Source organism: Peromyscus eremicus, chromosome X (assembly GCF_949786415.1).
Source record: "Peromyscus eremicus chromosome X, PerEre_H2_v1, whole genome shotgun sequence".
Taxonomy (NCBI): Eukaryota; Metazoa; Chordata; class Mammalia; order Rodentia; family Cricetidae; genus Peromyscus; species Peromyscus eremicus.
In genome coordinates this window covers 41,973,489-41,990,452 of record NC_081439.1, presented here as the reverse complement: position 1 = coordinate 41,990,452, position 16,964 = coordinate 41,973,489, and the positions used below count along the sequence as shown (strand labels likewise).

At 38.2% G+C, this 16,964-nt stretch overlaps 1 protein-coding gene across 2 annotated transcripts in view; it reads right to left on the bottom strand.

The window, feature by feature from the left end:
- Positions 1–10,897, bottom strand: part of Tab3 (TGF-beta activated kinase 1 (MAP3K7) binding protein 3) — a 33,033-nt gene extending 22,136 nt beyond the window's left edge. The window contains exons 1-2 of one of the 2 annotated variants that reach the window (XM_059250345.1): positions 10,809–10,897; positions 3,026–3,220 (exon numbers count right to left, since the gene is read on the bottom strand). In XM_059250345.1, the coding sequence (XP_059106328.1) occupies positions 3,026–3,127 (102 nt within the window). In that variant the 5' untranslated portion in view covers positions 3,128–3,220; positions 10,809–10,897. The remainder of the gene's footprint in view (positions 1–3,025; positions 3,221–10,808) is intronic. The other variant, XM_059250346.1, reaches the window with a different exon arrangement.
- Between the last annotated feature and the right edge of the window lie 6,067 nt (positions 10,898–16,964).

Here is a 16,964-nt window from a genome sequence, read left to right as displayed (position 1 = left end):
TAGTTTGACCCATGCCTTCATGATTTTGTCAGAGTTAGTGAGAATTTAATAACCATATCCAGGTTATATTAATGACATGCACTATACCAAGTTTGTACCAGCTAAACAGCAATTTAATAGACTTGGAGTAGCTTTTTAGTTATGCACAGATAACAACTGTTCTTTAGAAGTTCCAACAGACAGTAATCAAACGCTTAAGACATTTTAAGGGATACTGTAAAGCGGTTTCCATTAAAATACAGAACTCTCAACTATTTTTAGAATAAAACAAACATTATTTATCGCCTTTGAAATAATTACAAAATTCTTAATGAACATGACTTTCTCTGTAACTCAAAAATACACGTTATTATACATAAGTGCATTTTACATGAAAATGAAAGGAAATACTTCACTTCTTCAGAGAATCAATTAAAACATTAAGTCTACCACAGGACATGCAATGCAGTGAGGGGAGTGTTGAGACAAATTTAGGGTTCATCTATAGTCCCATTAACATTTCCAGAGGCAGAAAAAGAAGACTGAGAAGTGGCATAGCTTCATAAAAGGCACTGAACTAGTCCGCTGGACAACACTTTCAGGTCCCTGGTCTCAAGTCCCAGTGCTCTTTCTACATAGCCATTTCACAGGAAAAGATGTGTGGGCAAAAGACATTATTAAGTTAGAGCTTTAAGAAGTTAATAACCAGCCGGGCGGTGGTGGCGCACGCCTTTAATCCCAGCACTTGGGAGGCAGAGGCAGGCGGATCTCTGTGAGTTCAAGGCCAGCCTGGGCTACCAAGGGAGTTCCAGGAAAGGCGCAAAGCAACACAGAGAAACCCTGTCTCGAAAAACCAAAAAAAAAAAAAAAAAAAAAAAAAAAGTTAATAAAAATAACCACCAAACCCATAGTCAAGCAAACATTTGCAAAATGAAATCTAAGGAATTTAAAGAATTTGCTTCATTGAAAAAAAACCATAAGTAACTTTATTTTCCTTATACAAAGCACTTGAAAAGTACTACAGAAAGAAGTACTAATTGAAGTTTAGGAATAATTAGACTGCAAAATGTTATTTTCTTGTCCTGCCTGAAAATCATGCTGAGCAAGAGTGAGAAGCTACTATTTAAACCAAATCTGAAAACTCAAGCCCAAGTGGATCAAAGACCTTAACATAAATCCACTTACACTGAACGTGATAGAAGAGAAAGTGGAAAGTAGCTTTGAACATATTGGCACAGGAGACAGCTTCCTGAATATAACACCAGTAGCATAGACACTGAGATCAACAATTAATAAATGTGACCACCTGAAACTGAAAAGCTTCTGTAAGGCAAAGGACACTGTCAATAAGACAAAAACGGCAGCCTACAGAATGGGAAAAGATTTTCACCAACCCCACATCTGACAGAGGGCTGAGCTCTAAAATATATAAAGAACTCAAGAAACTAGACATTAAAATACTGAACAATCCAAATAAAAAACAGGGTACAAATTTAAATAGAATTCTCAACAAAAGAATCTCAAATGGCTGAGAAACACTTAAAGAACTGTTCAACATCCTTAGCTATCAGGGAAGTGCAAATCAAAACAACTCTGAGATATCATCTTACACCTGTCAGAATGGCTAAGATAAAAAATGCTAATGACAGCCTATGTTAGAGAGGATGCAGAGCAAGGGGAACACTCCTCCACTGTTGGTGGGAGTGCAAACTTGTACAGCCACTTTGGAAATCAGTACGGCAGTTTCTCGGAAAATTAGGAGTCAATCTACCTCAAGACTCAGCTATACCAATCTTGGGCATATACCCAAAGGATACTCAATCATACCACAAGGACACTTGCTCAACTATGTTCATAGCAGCGTTATTCATAATAGCCAGAATCTGGAAACAACCTAGATGCCCCTCAACTGAAGAATGGATAAAGAAAATGTGGTATATTTACACAACGGAGTACTACTCAGCAGAGAAAAACAATGACATCATGAAATTTGCAGACAAATGGATGAAACTAGAAAAAAATCATCCTGAGTGAGGTAACCCAGACTCAGAAGGACAAACATGGTATGTACTCACTTACAAGTAGATATTAGATATAAAGCAAAGGATAACCAGGCTACAATCCACAGCCCCAGAGAAGCTAAGTATCAAGGAGGACCCTAAGAGGGACACATGGATCACCCTGGGAAGGAGAAATAGATGAGATCTCCTAGGGTAAACTGGGAGGGTGGGGTGGAGAATAGGAATATGAGGGATCTGGTTGGTCGAGTTGGGGGCGGGACAGAGGGGGAAAGTAATGATCTTGATAGTGGGGGCCAGTTTGGGGTTAGGGAGAAACCTGGTGCCAGGGAAACTCCCAGGAATCCACAAGGGTGACTCCAGCTAAGACTCCTAGCAACAGTGGACAGGGTACCTGAACTGGCCTTCTCCTGTAATCATATTGGTGACTACCCTAATTGTCATCAGAGAACCTTCATCCAGTAAATGATGGAAGCAGATGCAGAGATCCACACTGTGGATCCAAGCACTGTGCCATGCTCCAGGAGTCCAGGTGAAGAGAGGGGGGAGGGACTGTGGGAGCAAAGGGGCTCATGATCAAGACAGGGAACCCACAGAGACAGCTGACCTGAGCTCATGGATTCTGGACCAAGAGCTAGGAAGCCTGCATGGGACTGACCTAGGCCCTCTGTATGTGGGTGACAGTTGTGTAGCTTGGTCTGTTTGTGGGGGCCCTAACAGAGGGATCAGGACCTGTCCTTGGTGCAGAAGCCAGCTTTTTGGAACCTATTCTCCATGCTGGAATGCCTTGCCAACCTTGATGCAGGAGGAGGAGCTTGGTCCTACCTTGACTTGATATGCCATGTTTGTTGACTCCCATGGGAGGCCTGCCCCTTTCTGAATGGAGGAGTGCTTATCAGTCACAAGGTAGCCCCACTCCTCAACACAGAATTATCTACCCCACAATATCAACAGCACTCCACAACACAATGCCAACTCTGACAAGGAAAACTGTACCATTACTGTACCATCACTGGCAGGAAATGTACCTGTAACATGCACTGAGATACCACACCCTCTGGAATTTCGGGAAAACGTTGTCGGAGATCATGGAGAACCTGAATATCAAGCTGTGGACTGCTTTGCGCCATGCCAGAGTAAATGTTGGTCAACTGTCTCTTAGGAAATGGGTATTAACAGGACTTCCAAAGGTAAAGATCTTCCAACACCTCTGTCATTTTCTACTAAAAGAAATAAAAGTTTGGTTAAGTCTAATTCCATATTTTACTTTATTCAGATACCATCAATTTATTAAAATCAAGAAAACTAAAATAATTATACCCAGGCCCCATGTTAGAAAATGAACAAATACAATTTATTTCTTTTGATGTAGTATAGCCAATCAAATTAGTGTTTAAAAAACACAACAACCAAAACAGAGTTTCACTTTAATTCTGGAAAAAGTAAAGCAGGAGCCAGACTAAAAGCATACAGTATATTACATTGTTGTTATTATTATTATTATTACTATTATTATGCAACAAGACTTTTTTAGCCTTGAGAAATTCTACTTATGTACAATCACTCATGTTTTTCCAAGGTCTATAATATCACTCCTCTAAGGCACAGTCATTTTTCTGATACCTAGAATAATGAAATCGAGACATAAAGACTTGACAATCATACCATTAAGAATACTTACATGATTTATATTCTCCCTGTACTCTGAAGACAAAAATTTGAATTTGAAATTCATGTCAAGGAAACCTCGTATCTAATGAAACAAACTGAGCAGACAAACAGAAATGTATCACCTTTGCTTTCAAAGTGATGGTGGAGATTCATTATTAGCTAGACCTGACTGCTGAGGCTTTTGCATAGTTGTGACACCAATGAAACAAGTACTATGATGTAGGCTGTATGACCAGTGTCTGGAAAATCAAACTGTTCCCCAATCTTCCCTGGAACTACTCAGATTAAGCACCTAATAATAAGGTAACTACTGAAACAAATGCCTTCTAAATCAAATGGTGGCATCAAAGGTCAATGAACCAACATATTTCTTCATATTATTATCATTTTTTAAAAACTAGAAAAGTACACAGTGGATACTGTACAATTTCATATTTTTGCTGTGTTCAGTCACTTGATAGTCAAGGAAAACTGAAAATAAACATCTGCATAGAACATGTAGAAGCCAAACCTTTAAGACACAGGCCTAAGCCATACATATATCAATATTCTATTTCTTTTTTTAGAGATTTATTTTTATGAATTTGAACATTTTGCCTGCATGTATGTATGTATGTATGTACATGTACCACATGTGTGCCTAGTGCCTGCCAAAATGAGAAGACGACAACATAGTCCCAAGAACTGGAGTTACAGATGATTGTTAACTACTATGGAGGTGCTGGGAACTGGATCTAGGTCCTCTGCAAGAGCAATAGGTACTCTTAACCTCTGAGCCACCTCTCTAGCTCTCTTTCTCTCTTTTCGTGTGTGTGTGTGTGTGTGTGTGTGTGTGTGTGTGTGTGTGTGTGTACACACATGACCTAGTGCATGTGGAGAGGCTCCAGATGGTAACTCCAGGGAAATGGTTCATTCCTTTCACCATATGGGTCCTGGGGATCAAACTCAGCTCCTTGGGTTCTATAGTAAATACCTCTACACACTGAATCATTTAGCTATCCCACAATCTTCTTTATTATAAATAGGCTTCAAAATTTTGTATTTAATTACGTTTGTTAGTTTATACTTTAGTGAATAATTAGAAATAAATGGTAACAGCTTTCCTACCACTGAGAGACTGCTATATTCAAAACAACGCATGACTACTTAACTGAAATTTTAACCAAGAACTCTGAAGTATTCAAACGCTCAAGATTTCACAGTAACTCAAAAAAAAATCTTTGTAAAAATTTCCTGACCATACTTAGAAGATTTTACAACACAAAGCCAGTACAATTATTACAAGACAGAAGAAAAGATGAGAGTAAACTAGAATTGGTTTTGAGTGCTAGAGCAAGGCTCCATCCATGTAGTTCAGAGTGCTCTGTCAGCACAAACTTTCCATTTAATTTACCACTACTATTAGCTCTCATTTACTAAACAACTATGCCCTCAAGGGTACCTATAATAAGCTCCATTCTGTAAATAAGAAAATGAATTCAGAGAACACACTTATGGCAAAATCATAACTCAAATCCCAAATCTGCATTCTCTGTGGTTTTACACACTGTCACTGGTAGGTATCATTAACAATTCCAGTATAAATACTCAAAGATAACTGACTTCCTTTCTTTCACTGGCTGGGAAAGAAAGTGAGCTCTCAGTGGTTTGTTATCTAACTAGAAAGTTCTGTGTATGTGGGGAGATGGAGAGCTGGGAGCAAAGGAAAGAATTCTTGTACAAATTAGTTAGATTAGGGTATACAAAAGTGCAGGGCTAGAGAAGATGCCTTTTGTAATGTAATTATTCGTGTACTCTTCATTTTTTATTTTATTTTTCACTAATATTTTATTCAATTTTTTCCTTTTCTATTGAAAATAGACTTTTCTGTACAATATATTCTGATTAGTTTCCCTTTCCCCAACTCCTTCCCACCTCCTTACCCAAGAAATCTACAACCCTTTCTTTCTCTCCCTCATTAGAAAACAGGCAACTGAAAAAAAAAGCAGGAAGAAAAAAGAGCCAAAGAAAAAGGACAAGAAACACATACACTTACACATATAGCAATTCCATAAAAACAGAAAATCAGAAACGATAATATATGAGCAAGAGACCTGTAAGGGTAAAAAAATACCTCGACAAATTATTATAATAAAACAAAACAACAGCAACAACAAAATGCCAAGCATACCACTGAGTTCATTTTATGTTGGCCATCTATTGCTGGGCACTGAGCCTGTACTTAAATGTGAGACTCCGCTGGAGAAAACAAATTTTTCCTTTGTGAGTGGTTGTCAATTGGAGATAGTTTCTTGATTAGGGATGGGGGCTTGTGTCCCCTCAGTGCTGAGACTCCATCTGGCTTACTTGTACATGCCCTGTGCATGCTGCATAGTCTCTGTGATTTCATATGTGCATCAGCCCTGTTGTGTCTAGAAGGCCTTGTTTCCTTGGTGTCTTCCATCCCGCCCCCCTCTTATAATCCTGCCTCCAAGGCCCAAGGGAAACCCCCAAACCACTCAGACTATTACCAAGGTTGCTCTCTACAAATTTATAAAAAGGCATTATTGTTGAAGACAAAACCTACATAATTCATTCACTACAGAAAAGCTGAGCTAGTGTCTACCTAGAGCCTTCACTCCTACTGATTAGTGTTCATGGTACTAAAGGGTACTTACTCTGCATGCTTCCAGAGGAGAAAGGTAAACACCAAAGCAGCTACGACCCCTTCATTCAGCAATGGTGAACTGTTTGCACAACGCACTGGTGCGATAGTGGCACGAAAGTTGTAGGAGTAAGCAATCACTATCCGATTGGATTTTAGCCCACTCCATGAGATGAACCCATGCCTGCCACTGCCCGGGTGGCCAAGAACCTGAGACTAGACAGGCCATGGGCTTAGAGAAAACCAAATACTACTGTTCTGCCAACGAAACATAGAAATCAAATGACTCCTAACAATGTTCTGTTATACTCATAGGTAAGTGTCTTGTTCAACCATTATCTCATGTATTCTTAATAATGCTTGCTCTTCTGCCTTAGACATTCTCTTACATAAGCACTGATATGGATAACTGTTTAGTATTTTATAGTAGTATAAAACATTCAAATGTAATATCTCCTGAAGACTATAGAATGTTCAAACACTCTAAGTTCCTTTAGTTCACTAAAAAGTTAAGCCAACAGATAGGATCACATGAACTAGAAGACTCTTGACGGCTGAGCCCTTATTTCCTGTCACTTTGTGTGTATTCCTAAATGGGTGTGGTGTGTACATGTACACATGTGTATGGAGGCCTAAATCTCATCTCAGATATCTTCCTTGATTGTGTTCTCTTTATTTGCTGGCAGGATCTCTTGCTGAACACAAACTCACCCATTCCAGCTAGTCTAACTTGCTAGCTTGCCTCACGAGTGCCATCTCTGTCTCCTCAGTGTTGGGATTACAGGCAGCTTTTATATGGGTTCTAGAAATCCAAACTTCAGTCATCACACTTTTGAGGCATGGAGCCATCTCTTCAGCCCTCCTTTTTTCTTTAAAGACAGATTACATACCTTAGCCCAAGCTGGCCTATGACTTCAGTGGTCTCCCTGTCTAAAACTGTCCAGTGCTGGGATTTGAAGCATATGCAATACGTGACTGGGATTCCTAGTTTTTGATAGCAAGACAAAGACTAGAGGCACAGAAATTATGCTCAATAGTGGCATCGTCATAAAGAGAGTTCCTTTGACTGCAAAGCTATCTCCCTAAACCAGGAGTACTGGCCCAGCCCCACAAGGCACGATGGGTTGTTACTGAACAAGCCACTGCTGCTGGGATTTCTCCTTAAAGAATTCCTCCTCCCAACCGGAGGAAGCTCTCCCAGAGCTCTGCTGAACCACAATTCCCTGTACTCTAGAAAATAATGGGGATACCTAAGTGCTTTGTTTCTATAGCCTTTTATAAGCTCAGCAAAGATACAGGATGGTGTCATTATGGCTCAGTGTTCTACCTCTGCCAGAACCTTAGTTCACTTCCTAAAATAATTACACCAGAGGCTGCAAACCAATGAATGATCTGAGAGCCAAATCTAGCCTATAGATCTGCTGGGTTCAGTCCTTAGTGTTTAAAAAAGTGAGCTACATTTTAAAATGGATGACTTCACATAAAAAAGATTAACATTCAACTTTTTTTGCTTCTTTTTCAAGACAGAGCCTCTCTGTGTAACAGCCCTGGCTATCCTGGAATTTGCTTTGTAGCCCAGGCTGGTCTCAAACTCACAGAGATCGACCTGCGTCTGCCTCCTGGGTGCTGGGATTAAAGGTGTGCATCACCGCCGCATGACAACATCCATCTTTTTAAAGTCAGAGTATCTAGCAACTATAGGCAGATAACTGGCCGAAGCTGAAGTATACTCCAACACTCAATCAGAAAGACCAAATCCACTCCCAGTTCTACTCCCCAGAAGCTACATATACAGAGTTGTGTCCTTGTTTCACCTATTTATGTACTGTCTGGATTTGTGGTACGTGAAATGCATTACAAAGACAAAATCAGGTTAGCATGTCTAACGGTACACTGTAATATTGATGCAGTAATTTGAGGAGCAGTAATTCATTCTATCAAGACTGTCCCAGGACAGGAGAGCTATTCAGCACACTGGTCATTCCCATCAGAAATCTCAGTAGCATCAAATGACCACTACAGAAAACCCTGGCTGACAATCTTGACTGGTGAGGCAAGAATTTCCTAGGTTTGAAGGAAACTATGCTTTGTTGTGAGAGGACTTTAAAGATTTTTTAATGAATGAATCCCTCATTTTTCTTTTTTGGCGAGGCAGGTTTTTATGTGGCCCAGGTTGGCATTGAGTTCATTATGTTGCTCTGGCAAGCCTTGAACTAATGCTCCAGCCTCCATCTCCTAAATCCTGGTATCAAAGGTGTACAATAAGTCCAGCTAAGATTCCTTCATTTTTCTGACAGATGGGCCAGCCAAGTAATAACTACTGGATAAAAACAAAGTACATATACTAGCATAATGCCTTGGAACTTTCATCCATTTTCATGCCACACTGGAGGTTTTGATTTTAAATAACAGTTATTAAATCGTATCTACACACCAAGTACCGTGCTGTCCTTTACCTCATTTAATTCTCTCTGATGAGGGAGGTAATAATATTCACCCCTTATACATGGGGAAAACTGAGATATAGAGGTGAATACATAGTGTTAATAAGTCACAAAGGATGTAAGTTGAAGTCTATGTTCTTAGCTATTAGTTTCCTGTCCTGCTATCTGGTATGTGTCTGATGATGTCTTAACTCTTAAGGAAAATTTGAAACAAATCTTTCTTTGAAAACAAGAGTATTTGTACTAGACTGAACTTTTCACATTGGCAACAGTAAGTGTCCAATACTGGAGGATTTAACAACAAAAAAGACCTTTCAAGGACATAGTTCTTTCAAGGACATAGTTCCAATTTCAGGACTTTTTGCACATGTATGTAAAAAGAGACAGGAACACGATTGTTTCTTCTCCTAAAAAGATGCCACAATATTTTCCCAAATAAGCATCCTATAGGATTTTCATTGTAGTGAAAACAAATTTCAGATAGTCACAGATTTGTGGCACATAGCCCATCTTTCATTGTATTCTCAAAATAAATGAAACCAAAATAACATTTTCGTTAAAATGATCAACAAAAACATGTTGAAGTTAAATATAGCCCTATTAACAAATAAAAGCATACTCATGTTAAATTTAATCGTAAAACAGTCTCATGATTATGTGTTTGTTATCTGTAACCTGTATGTTGAAATATTTACACATATGCTTATATTCCAGCCAGAAGAATCCTGAAAAGTGATTCTCAACCTGTGGGTCATGACCCCTCTGGTGGGGTCAAATTACCCTTTCACAGGGGCTGCTTAAGACCACTGGAAAACACAGATATTTACATTATGGTTCATAACAGTAGCAAAATGACAGCTCTGAAGTAGTGGTGGGGGGTCAGCACACCATGAGGAACTGTATTAAAAGGTTGCAGCATGAGGAAGGTTGAGAACCACTGCTCTAGAGTGAATGAGCTATCTAGCAACAAGGTAAGTTTCTAGCAGCATTCTCTAACAAAAAGAATCACAACCCCATGGAGAAATAGCTGATTCTAGAACTAGGTCGGGGAGTATACATGATGAGCTTGAAGCATCTTGTAGTGCCAGGAAGTAAAGAAGCACTCAAAATCAAACAAAACTTCCATGATGATAGGCTCATGTCAAAATAACACAGGAGACAACTGAAAGAACTCCCAACGACCACAGCTAAAAGAACTAGAACATCAAAATATAGTAGTATTAGATTATGACCCACAGTATAAACTAAATCTGTGTAAGTCCACACTGATAAAAGAACATGCTAAAATAACTGGGGGGGGGGGATACATCTGCCACGCCTAACAATTCCACATAGTTCATACAGATCATTTACCTTCAAAGTAGATGGAACATAACTTAAAGAGAGCTTAATTGTGGTGTGTACACTGCTTTCTTTCCAAAGAGCAAAATACAGAAAAAGGTGAAGACAAAAGGTTGGTTTTACAGCAGAGAAACATGACAAACACTCTCCCAGTCAGGTGAATCAAAGTCACTATTAGCAGTGATAAGCTATACTGATAGTATACACTCTGGATATGATTAAAAAAGAACATCAAATGGTACTTTATCTTTATAGCCTTCCTCTAAAATAATCCGTAACCCCTGTCTAACCATTAGCAAAACACCTGAGGAATACTCTACAAAGTACCTGATCAGTACGTTCCCTTCAAAACTGTCACAGTCTCAAAAAGAAAAAGGATAGTCTGAAAAGGTGTCATTAGGAAAGAAGAACCCAAGGAGACATAACAACCAAACATTATATAGTTTCCTGTATGGAAGCTTAAAATAGAAAGAAAAAAATTCACACCTGGTTAAAAAGTAAGGAAATAGGAATAAAGTGCAGACTACAGGTGATAATTGATAACGATTCATTAATTATAACAAAGGCACCATGCTAATATATGCTGTCAATAACAGGAGAAACTGAGTACAGGGTATATGGAAACTCTGTACTATATTCTCAATTCTTCTGCAAAATAAATCTATTCTTAAAAATTAAAGTCTATTTAAAATTGGAGGAAAAAAACCATACCTCAATATGGTCTACGAGTCCTGGAACAGGAGGTTTTTCATTCACATCTCCAGCTCTGAAATGACCTTCTTTTCAGTAGTCTAGGATCGGAGAAAATGTACAGATCATTACCCTTTTGCTAATTTCCCAGCTCAAAATTTACAATGACAACTATGAAACTTCTAGTGACTTAAAGGAATGGCAGACAAGACGCTGCTCTTTTAGGGCATGTGGCTCTCTGTCAATTATCATCACAAGCTGACTCATCTTTCTAGATAAAAAATTTCTATAGCAATCAAATTCTACATTATTCCATAGAAGAAAGTTGCATTTCAAAAAGACAAGAGCATAGTCTATTGCTTCTTTCCTTGAGGTTTTGTGGCACCTGATTGTAACAACTTACACCATCTTGAGCTCCCATTCTATTTAGACAAGGATTAAGCCTGGGTCTATGATAGACACAGTTTTTAATTGCATAAATAAAATATTTAATTTTAAAATGCTATTACATGTTTCTGTTCCACAAAAAAAGATCTATATAAAGAACAGTAACTTTATTCACTTATTTTGACAGTGAACACTTTCTGCAATTTAGAGATTATCTGCAGTCTTGGTAAACCTAGTAGTTCAAGGTTAACATCATCATGTTAGAGTAAACAGCAGGCTCTATATGTCAGAGCTATCATACATACAGTTTGTAATTAATCTCCTGAGTATGTTTCATTTCATAAACACAGAACTGAAATACCATATCCTGTTTATAACAGGCTTATAGAATTTAGTATATTTTTAAAATTTCTTACTTTATCTTCAATAAAAATGATCTTTAAGTATGAGATACAAGTACTGATCATCCAACTTACTATTTCTATCATGTGCAATAACCTCTGATATAACATAAAATCCACCCCACATCATGTTGCTCTACCATGAACTTGAATAAACACAGCTTTTTCCCATTTTAAATGTCTATAAAAACCACTGAGTGTTTGTTACACTTTCAGAATCTCAAATGGTATATCTGCTAAAGTTTAGTCCCCTCTAGGTTTTATCAATACAAATCTTGAACAAGGGCAAGACAATCTCTTGTGGTTATACATACTAAATACTTGGTAGAAATGTCAAAATATAGGACTTTAAAATAGTTGGAAATTTAATATGCTTTGGTTAAGGTGTCCTAATGTCTTTGTTGCCTCATTTTCTAAATGACATATTTCAAAAGAAAGACAACTTATGAGTGACATACTCTTGGGGCAGTTGATAATCTCCATATTTTATTACTTGTGGTTTTCAAATGATAGGGTCATGACCAATAACTGTATTAGACATATGTACTAGGCAATGGTTATTCTTAAAAAAAAAACAACAAAGATAACAGAAAAATAACAAAGTGCAACACATATTGCTAAATACTAAGTGAAAACTCAGTTTCAAATATATGTGTATATATTAGATATAATTGTGTTTCTTATTGTCAGAGGATTTGATAACTGACCTAGAATATGGTCAGATCTTCAGGTTACTTAAGAAAAATATTTACTGCTATCCCTGTTTACTTTTTTAAAAATAACTACAAGATTTCTATTTGATTAAAAAACCTCTTTGGACCAGTGCGATTGGTTCAGGGATCAAAGCTGCTTGGCATCAAGCCTGACGACCTGAGTTCAATCCCTAGGACCCACACAGTAGATTGAGAGAACAGACTCCCGCCAGCTGTACCCTCACCTCCACATGCATGCTGTGGCACATAAGCACACACATACACACAATACAAAAGTCTGTCTGAAAACTGAAACAGCTTACTCTACTCATCTCTGTGACTTTCAAATGTAGCTCTCTCACAGATACATAAGGAGGCTCCCATCTGAGTTATTGCTCTCCTTAATCCAGAAATTCAAGTTCTGTGGGAATCTTCTAGTGGATGAGTTGGAGAAGTTAACAAGAACACCATTGTAAATCATTTGTTTAATATTTTCTAACCTGATATTCCCAAATCCATTGTCCACTCAAAATTTGAGTTTAAAATACAGAAAGCCCATATCGTCAAATTAAGAAAAATACATCAACATTTAGAAACAGAGTGGGTCACAATCTATAGTAGTCAGAAAAAGAAAACCTTGCTCAAGGTAAGACAAAGAGAAGGAGAGCTGTAGAAAGCTTCATGGAAGAAATGGCACTGAATCACAAAGAGTAGGTCCAGTTTTATTTGAAATACAAACAATATAAAGATGGTAGGCTCTAACACACCACCTATACCAGTTGTTCTGCTCTGTAAAAGACATTTGGCAGGCTGGTGACACGGCTCAGTAGTTAAAAGCCCTTGCCACACACGCCTGGTACCCACAGAAGGAGAGAACGGATTTCTGAAACTTGTTTTCTGACCTCCATATGTGCTCCATGGCATGCAATAGTTGCATGTGCACATGCATGCGTGCGCACACACACACACACACACACACACACACACAAATAAAATACTTTTACTATAAAAGAGACATGTGATGTTTAGAATTAATTACTTTTAGTTGTCATAATGAATAGTATACTAGATTCTGTCAGGCAGAGGCCAGGAGTGATTCTAAACATCTCACAGTGCACAGGACAACCCCTGATAACCAAGAATTATCCACCTCAATATCATAATACTGAAGCTGAGAATCCCCGAGCCCAATATAAACTCTTGGTTTACTCAAAGTAACTAAAGGGAAAAGGGGTTTAAAAACTAGCTAAAAGGCAGGATAAATTAAGTAGGCTTCAGAGCTTCTTGTCTAGTGTTTCATTTACAACAGATACATACATATGTATGTATAAAATTATATTAGGAAACATAGTAAAAAGAGTAGGAACATTTTCCAAGGTACAAAGATAAGCTATGTAGCAATCAAAGTTGATATGGGTACACAACCTTGATTCAGACCTGTAAGCCTCAAAGCCAGAATTATGGATATAATACCACTAAAAATTGATACCCTTGGTTGTTAATGATACTAGCATTATTATTTGTTCAATTTTGTTATAGAAAATGATGTGAGAATCAAGAAGAGCTACATATCCATATATATCTAGTTATTGCTTGGGGTAGGTCTTATATATTTCATTAGCTCCAACCAATAGAGATCTGAGCCATGGGCCAGATCAGTATCTAACACTAAATGAATTGTACACTTTCTACTGTTAAATGGGCAGTAGTAGCTGCTTAGGGTATTTGACTACATGAAATTTCACTGAATAAAGTTTATGTTTAATCAACACTGAGGAAAAAGTTCCCTAGGCTGCCGGAGATAGGTTGCTCCCAACAGTCACCTCTAGGGCCTAAGGCACAGGTCCAAATAGCAAAGGCACAAAGCTTTGCTGAGAGTCTGGCTTCTGAGAAAGCTAGCAAGGAGAGTAAACCATCGGGGGGAACCCTGCAGCTTCCCAAGATAAAGTAGTCATTAAAATTTAATGCATTTGATTACAAAACTGTGCTGGGGCCCTTTTAAGGCCATGGGTCTTTAAAATTTAAATGACTCCATAGTGAGCCTGAGTTAGTCTCCAGTAAATTACAGGACTTTATGCATTGCCACAGCTCAAGTGAGCACCATACCCTAACTGCAAGACAGCAGCATGAAGTAGGTCCAAGGTCTTTTCTTTCTCTTTTTCATTTTGCCACTCAATCTCAGTACAACGGGGTAACTCATTCAGAACTAGGAGACTAGATGCTTCTGCGTAACCACAAAATCACTAGCCTACCATTTTGGGAAGGACTTTTGACTTCCGTCAGAAGGAAGAAAATTATTTTATAATAAACTCTAGTGGAATAATGCAAAGCATTAAAGATGAAAGCAGAGTATTCAGTTCCCAACCTAGGATTTTAGCACCCCATAACTGACAAGAGATTTCAGGTTAAGCAAACAGCACTAGTAAAGGAGGGTGGTGTTCTTCCACAGAGGGAAGAAATAGCCAATAATGACAGAAGTAACCAAATTACACATTATGTACTCCCAGGGAGAATATTCAATGAAATGACAGCAAGTGCTCCTGGCCTCACCTCCAAAAGTTTAAATAAGCCGAATCTAACTGAGCAGACAGATAATTTCCAGCCCATTTGAAATACAAATGATAAAAGAACAAACTAACCTCCACCAGAATGGGAATTTATAAAACCAGCGAAAGTTGATACAGATCACCAAAAAAGGATGAAGAGACTTAACTGGGGAAATTTGCATATGGACTCAGTGCTGCCTATGCTGTTAAGGTATTATTTATTATTAGGTGTGTTCCACGATAATGCCATTGCAGTTATGTAAGAAAATGTGTCAAGAGGCACATTAACTGTGGAGTGCAATTATGTCTTGTTTATGCTTTCCTTAGAAAAAAGAAAAGCAATGGGGAAAAAACAAATATGGTAATATGTTGTCAGATACAGCAATTAGAAGTTTGGTGATCTTTTTATTTGTGTATATTTGGAAATAGTCATTAATCTAAAAATGACTAAGAGTCACTATAGATGTTCAAGAAAAAAATGTAACACATTCCAAGTAATACCTAAAAGATAATGACTTTAACTGAGTATGGTGGTTCACACTTATCACTCAAGACTTGGGAAGTTAAGGAAGGGACAATATCAAGTTCAAGGCCAGCCACACAGAAAGACCTTGACTCAGTGAAAGAAAAGAAAAAATGTAGAAAGAAAAAGGATGATTTTAATTATCTCATATAGAATATAGAAAAAGGCAAAAGTAGAAAACACAAACCGGTATATTTAAATATTTATTAAAACTGCAATAAGTCACTTGTCTTTTGGGAGTAATTAACAACTGTCTAATTGTACCTAAAACCCACTCAACTGGAAGAAACTCAAGTATGGTATTGTTAACCTAGCCAAATCTGTGGCTGGATAGTTTGCAGGCCCTAGAGGAGAACCTACTACTACCATGCTACTTAAGTAATATAGTTTTTAACTGTCTTCTAAATACTTCTCCTTACTCCTAGGTAAGTACAGCTCTCATTGGTAACCCATCAAACAATCTTTTTTTTTCTTTTTTTTCAGCAGGCAGAGGCTATGACAGTGATCTATGACAAGAGTAAGTGACCATGGGACACAGCCTCAAATGGGACACTTGTAACACAATCCCTACACCTCAGAGAACAGTGACGGGGGGGGGGGGGGGCCGCGGCGGCAGACTGTAAGAGTCTAGGGACCAGAAGGACTGCTGTAAGGTAAGTGTCTTTTGGACAGGACAGAGTTGTGGTGGCACCTACAAACTCTCAGCAATACGGTTGCCTGGATAAATCTGCAAAGACCACACCAGGTGACATACAAAAATGGATAGCACCACCCCTAGATAAAGTGCTATAGGCAGTCCATGGCTGCTGAAAGAAGAAAGAAATTAATAAGATTTCTTCAGGAATGAGCCCCCAATCCTAAGTGCTCAGCCCCAAACTCATTCACATTCAAGCATTTAGATATGTGTGCATATGTGTGTGTATAAAACACAACAATACTTATAAAAGAAGTCATGAATTTGATGGAGGAGTTGGAGGGACAGAAGGAAGGGTGGGAATGATACAAGTATACTCATGCATGAAAGTCTCAAACTTGCAGTAAGCAATGAGGCACACAAGTACAAACTTCATATCCCGATTCTCTTGAGCTGGTGAAATGCGTACACTTTGTATGCCACTGAGAACAAAGTTTATAGAAGAGAGAAATAAATTCAGTAAAGTAAGTTTGCTGAAGAAAAATAACCACACTAGATCACAGAAAACATGCAGGATTAAAAGAAAAAAAGGGGGACATGCAAAAGCACTGAAGCAGTATATTCAAAGGAATGTGGTACAAGTCAGAGTTCTTCCAATACTTTTAAACATAAGTTACTTGTAAGTGGAACATGGGAGAAAACTAATGAATGAGAATCCCCCCAAAGAGAATCCCTTAACAGGGACAGAGAAAAAAAATGTTTCATGAAAGAAAAGCAAAACACAAAATTGGAGGAGAAAGCATACTCATTTCTTAGAGCTGCAGGAACTGAAAGTCATGTGGTTGAATAGGCTACAAATAAATAAAAGCACTCGATGTTCACAGGAGTAATAACGATAGCTTTTCAAGGGTATCATAGCACAGGAGGCGAAAATGAGATGTGAGGGACACTCAGAAGTGGAAGAAGCACCACAAATAGAGCAGTGCTGACTACT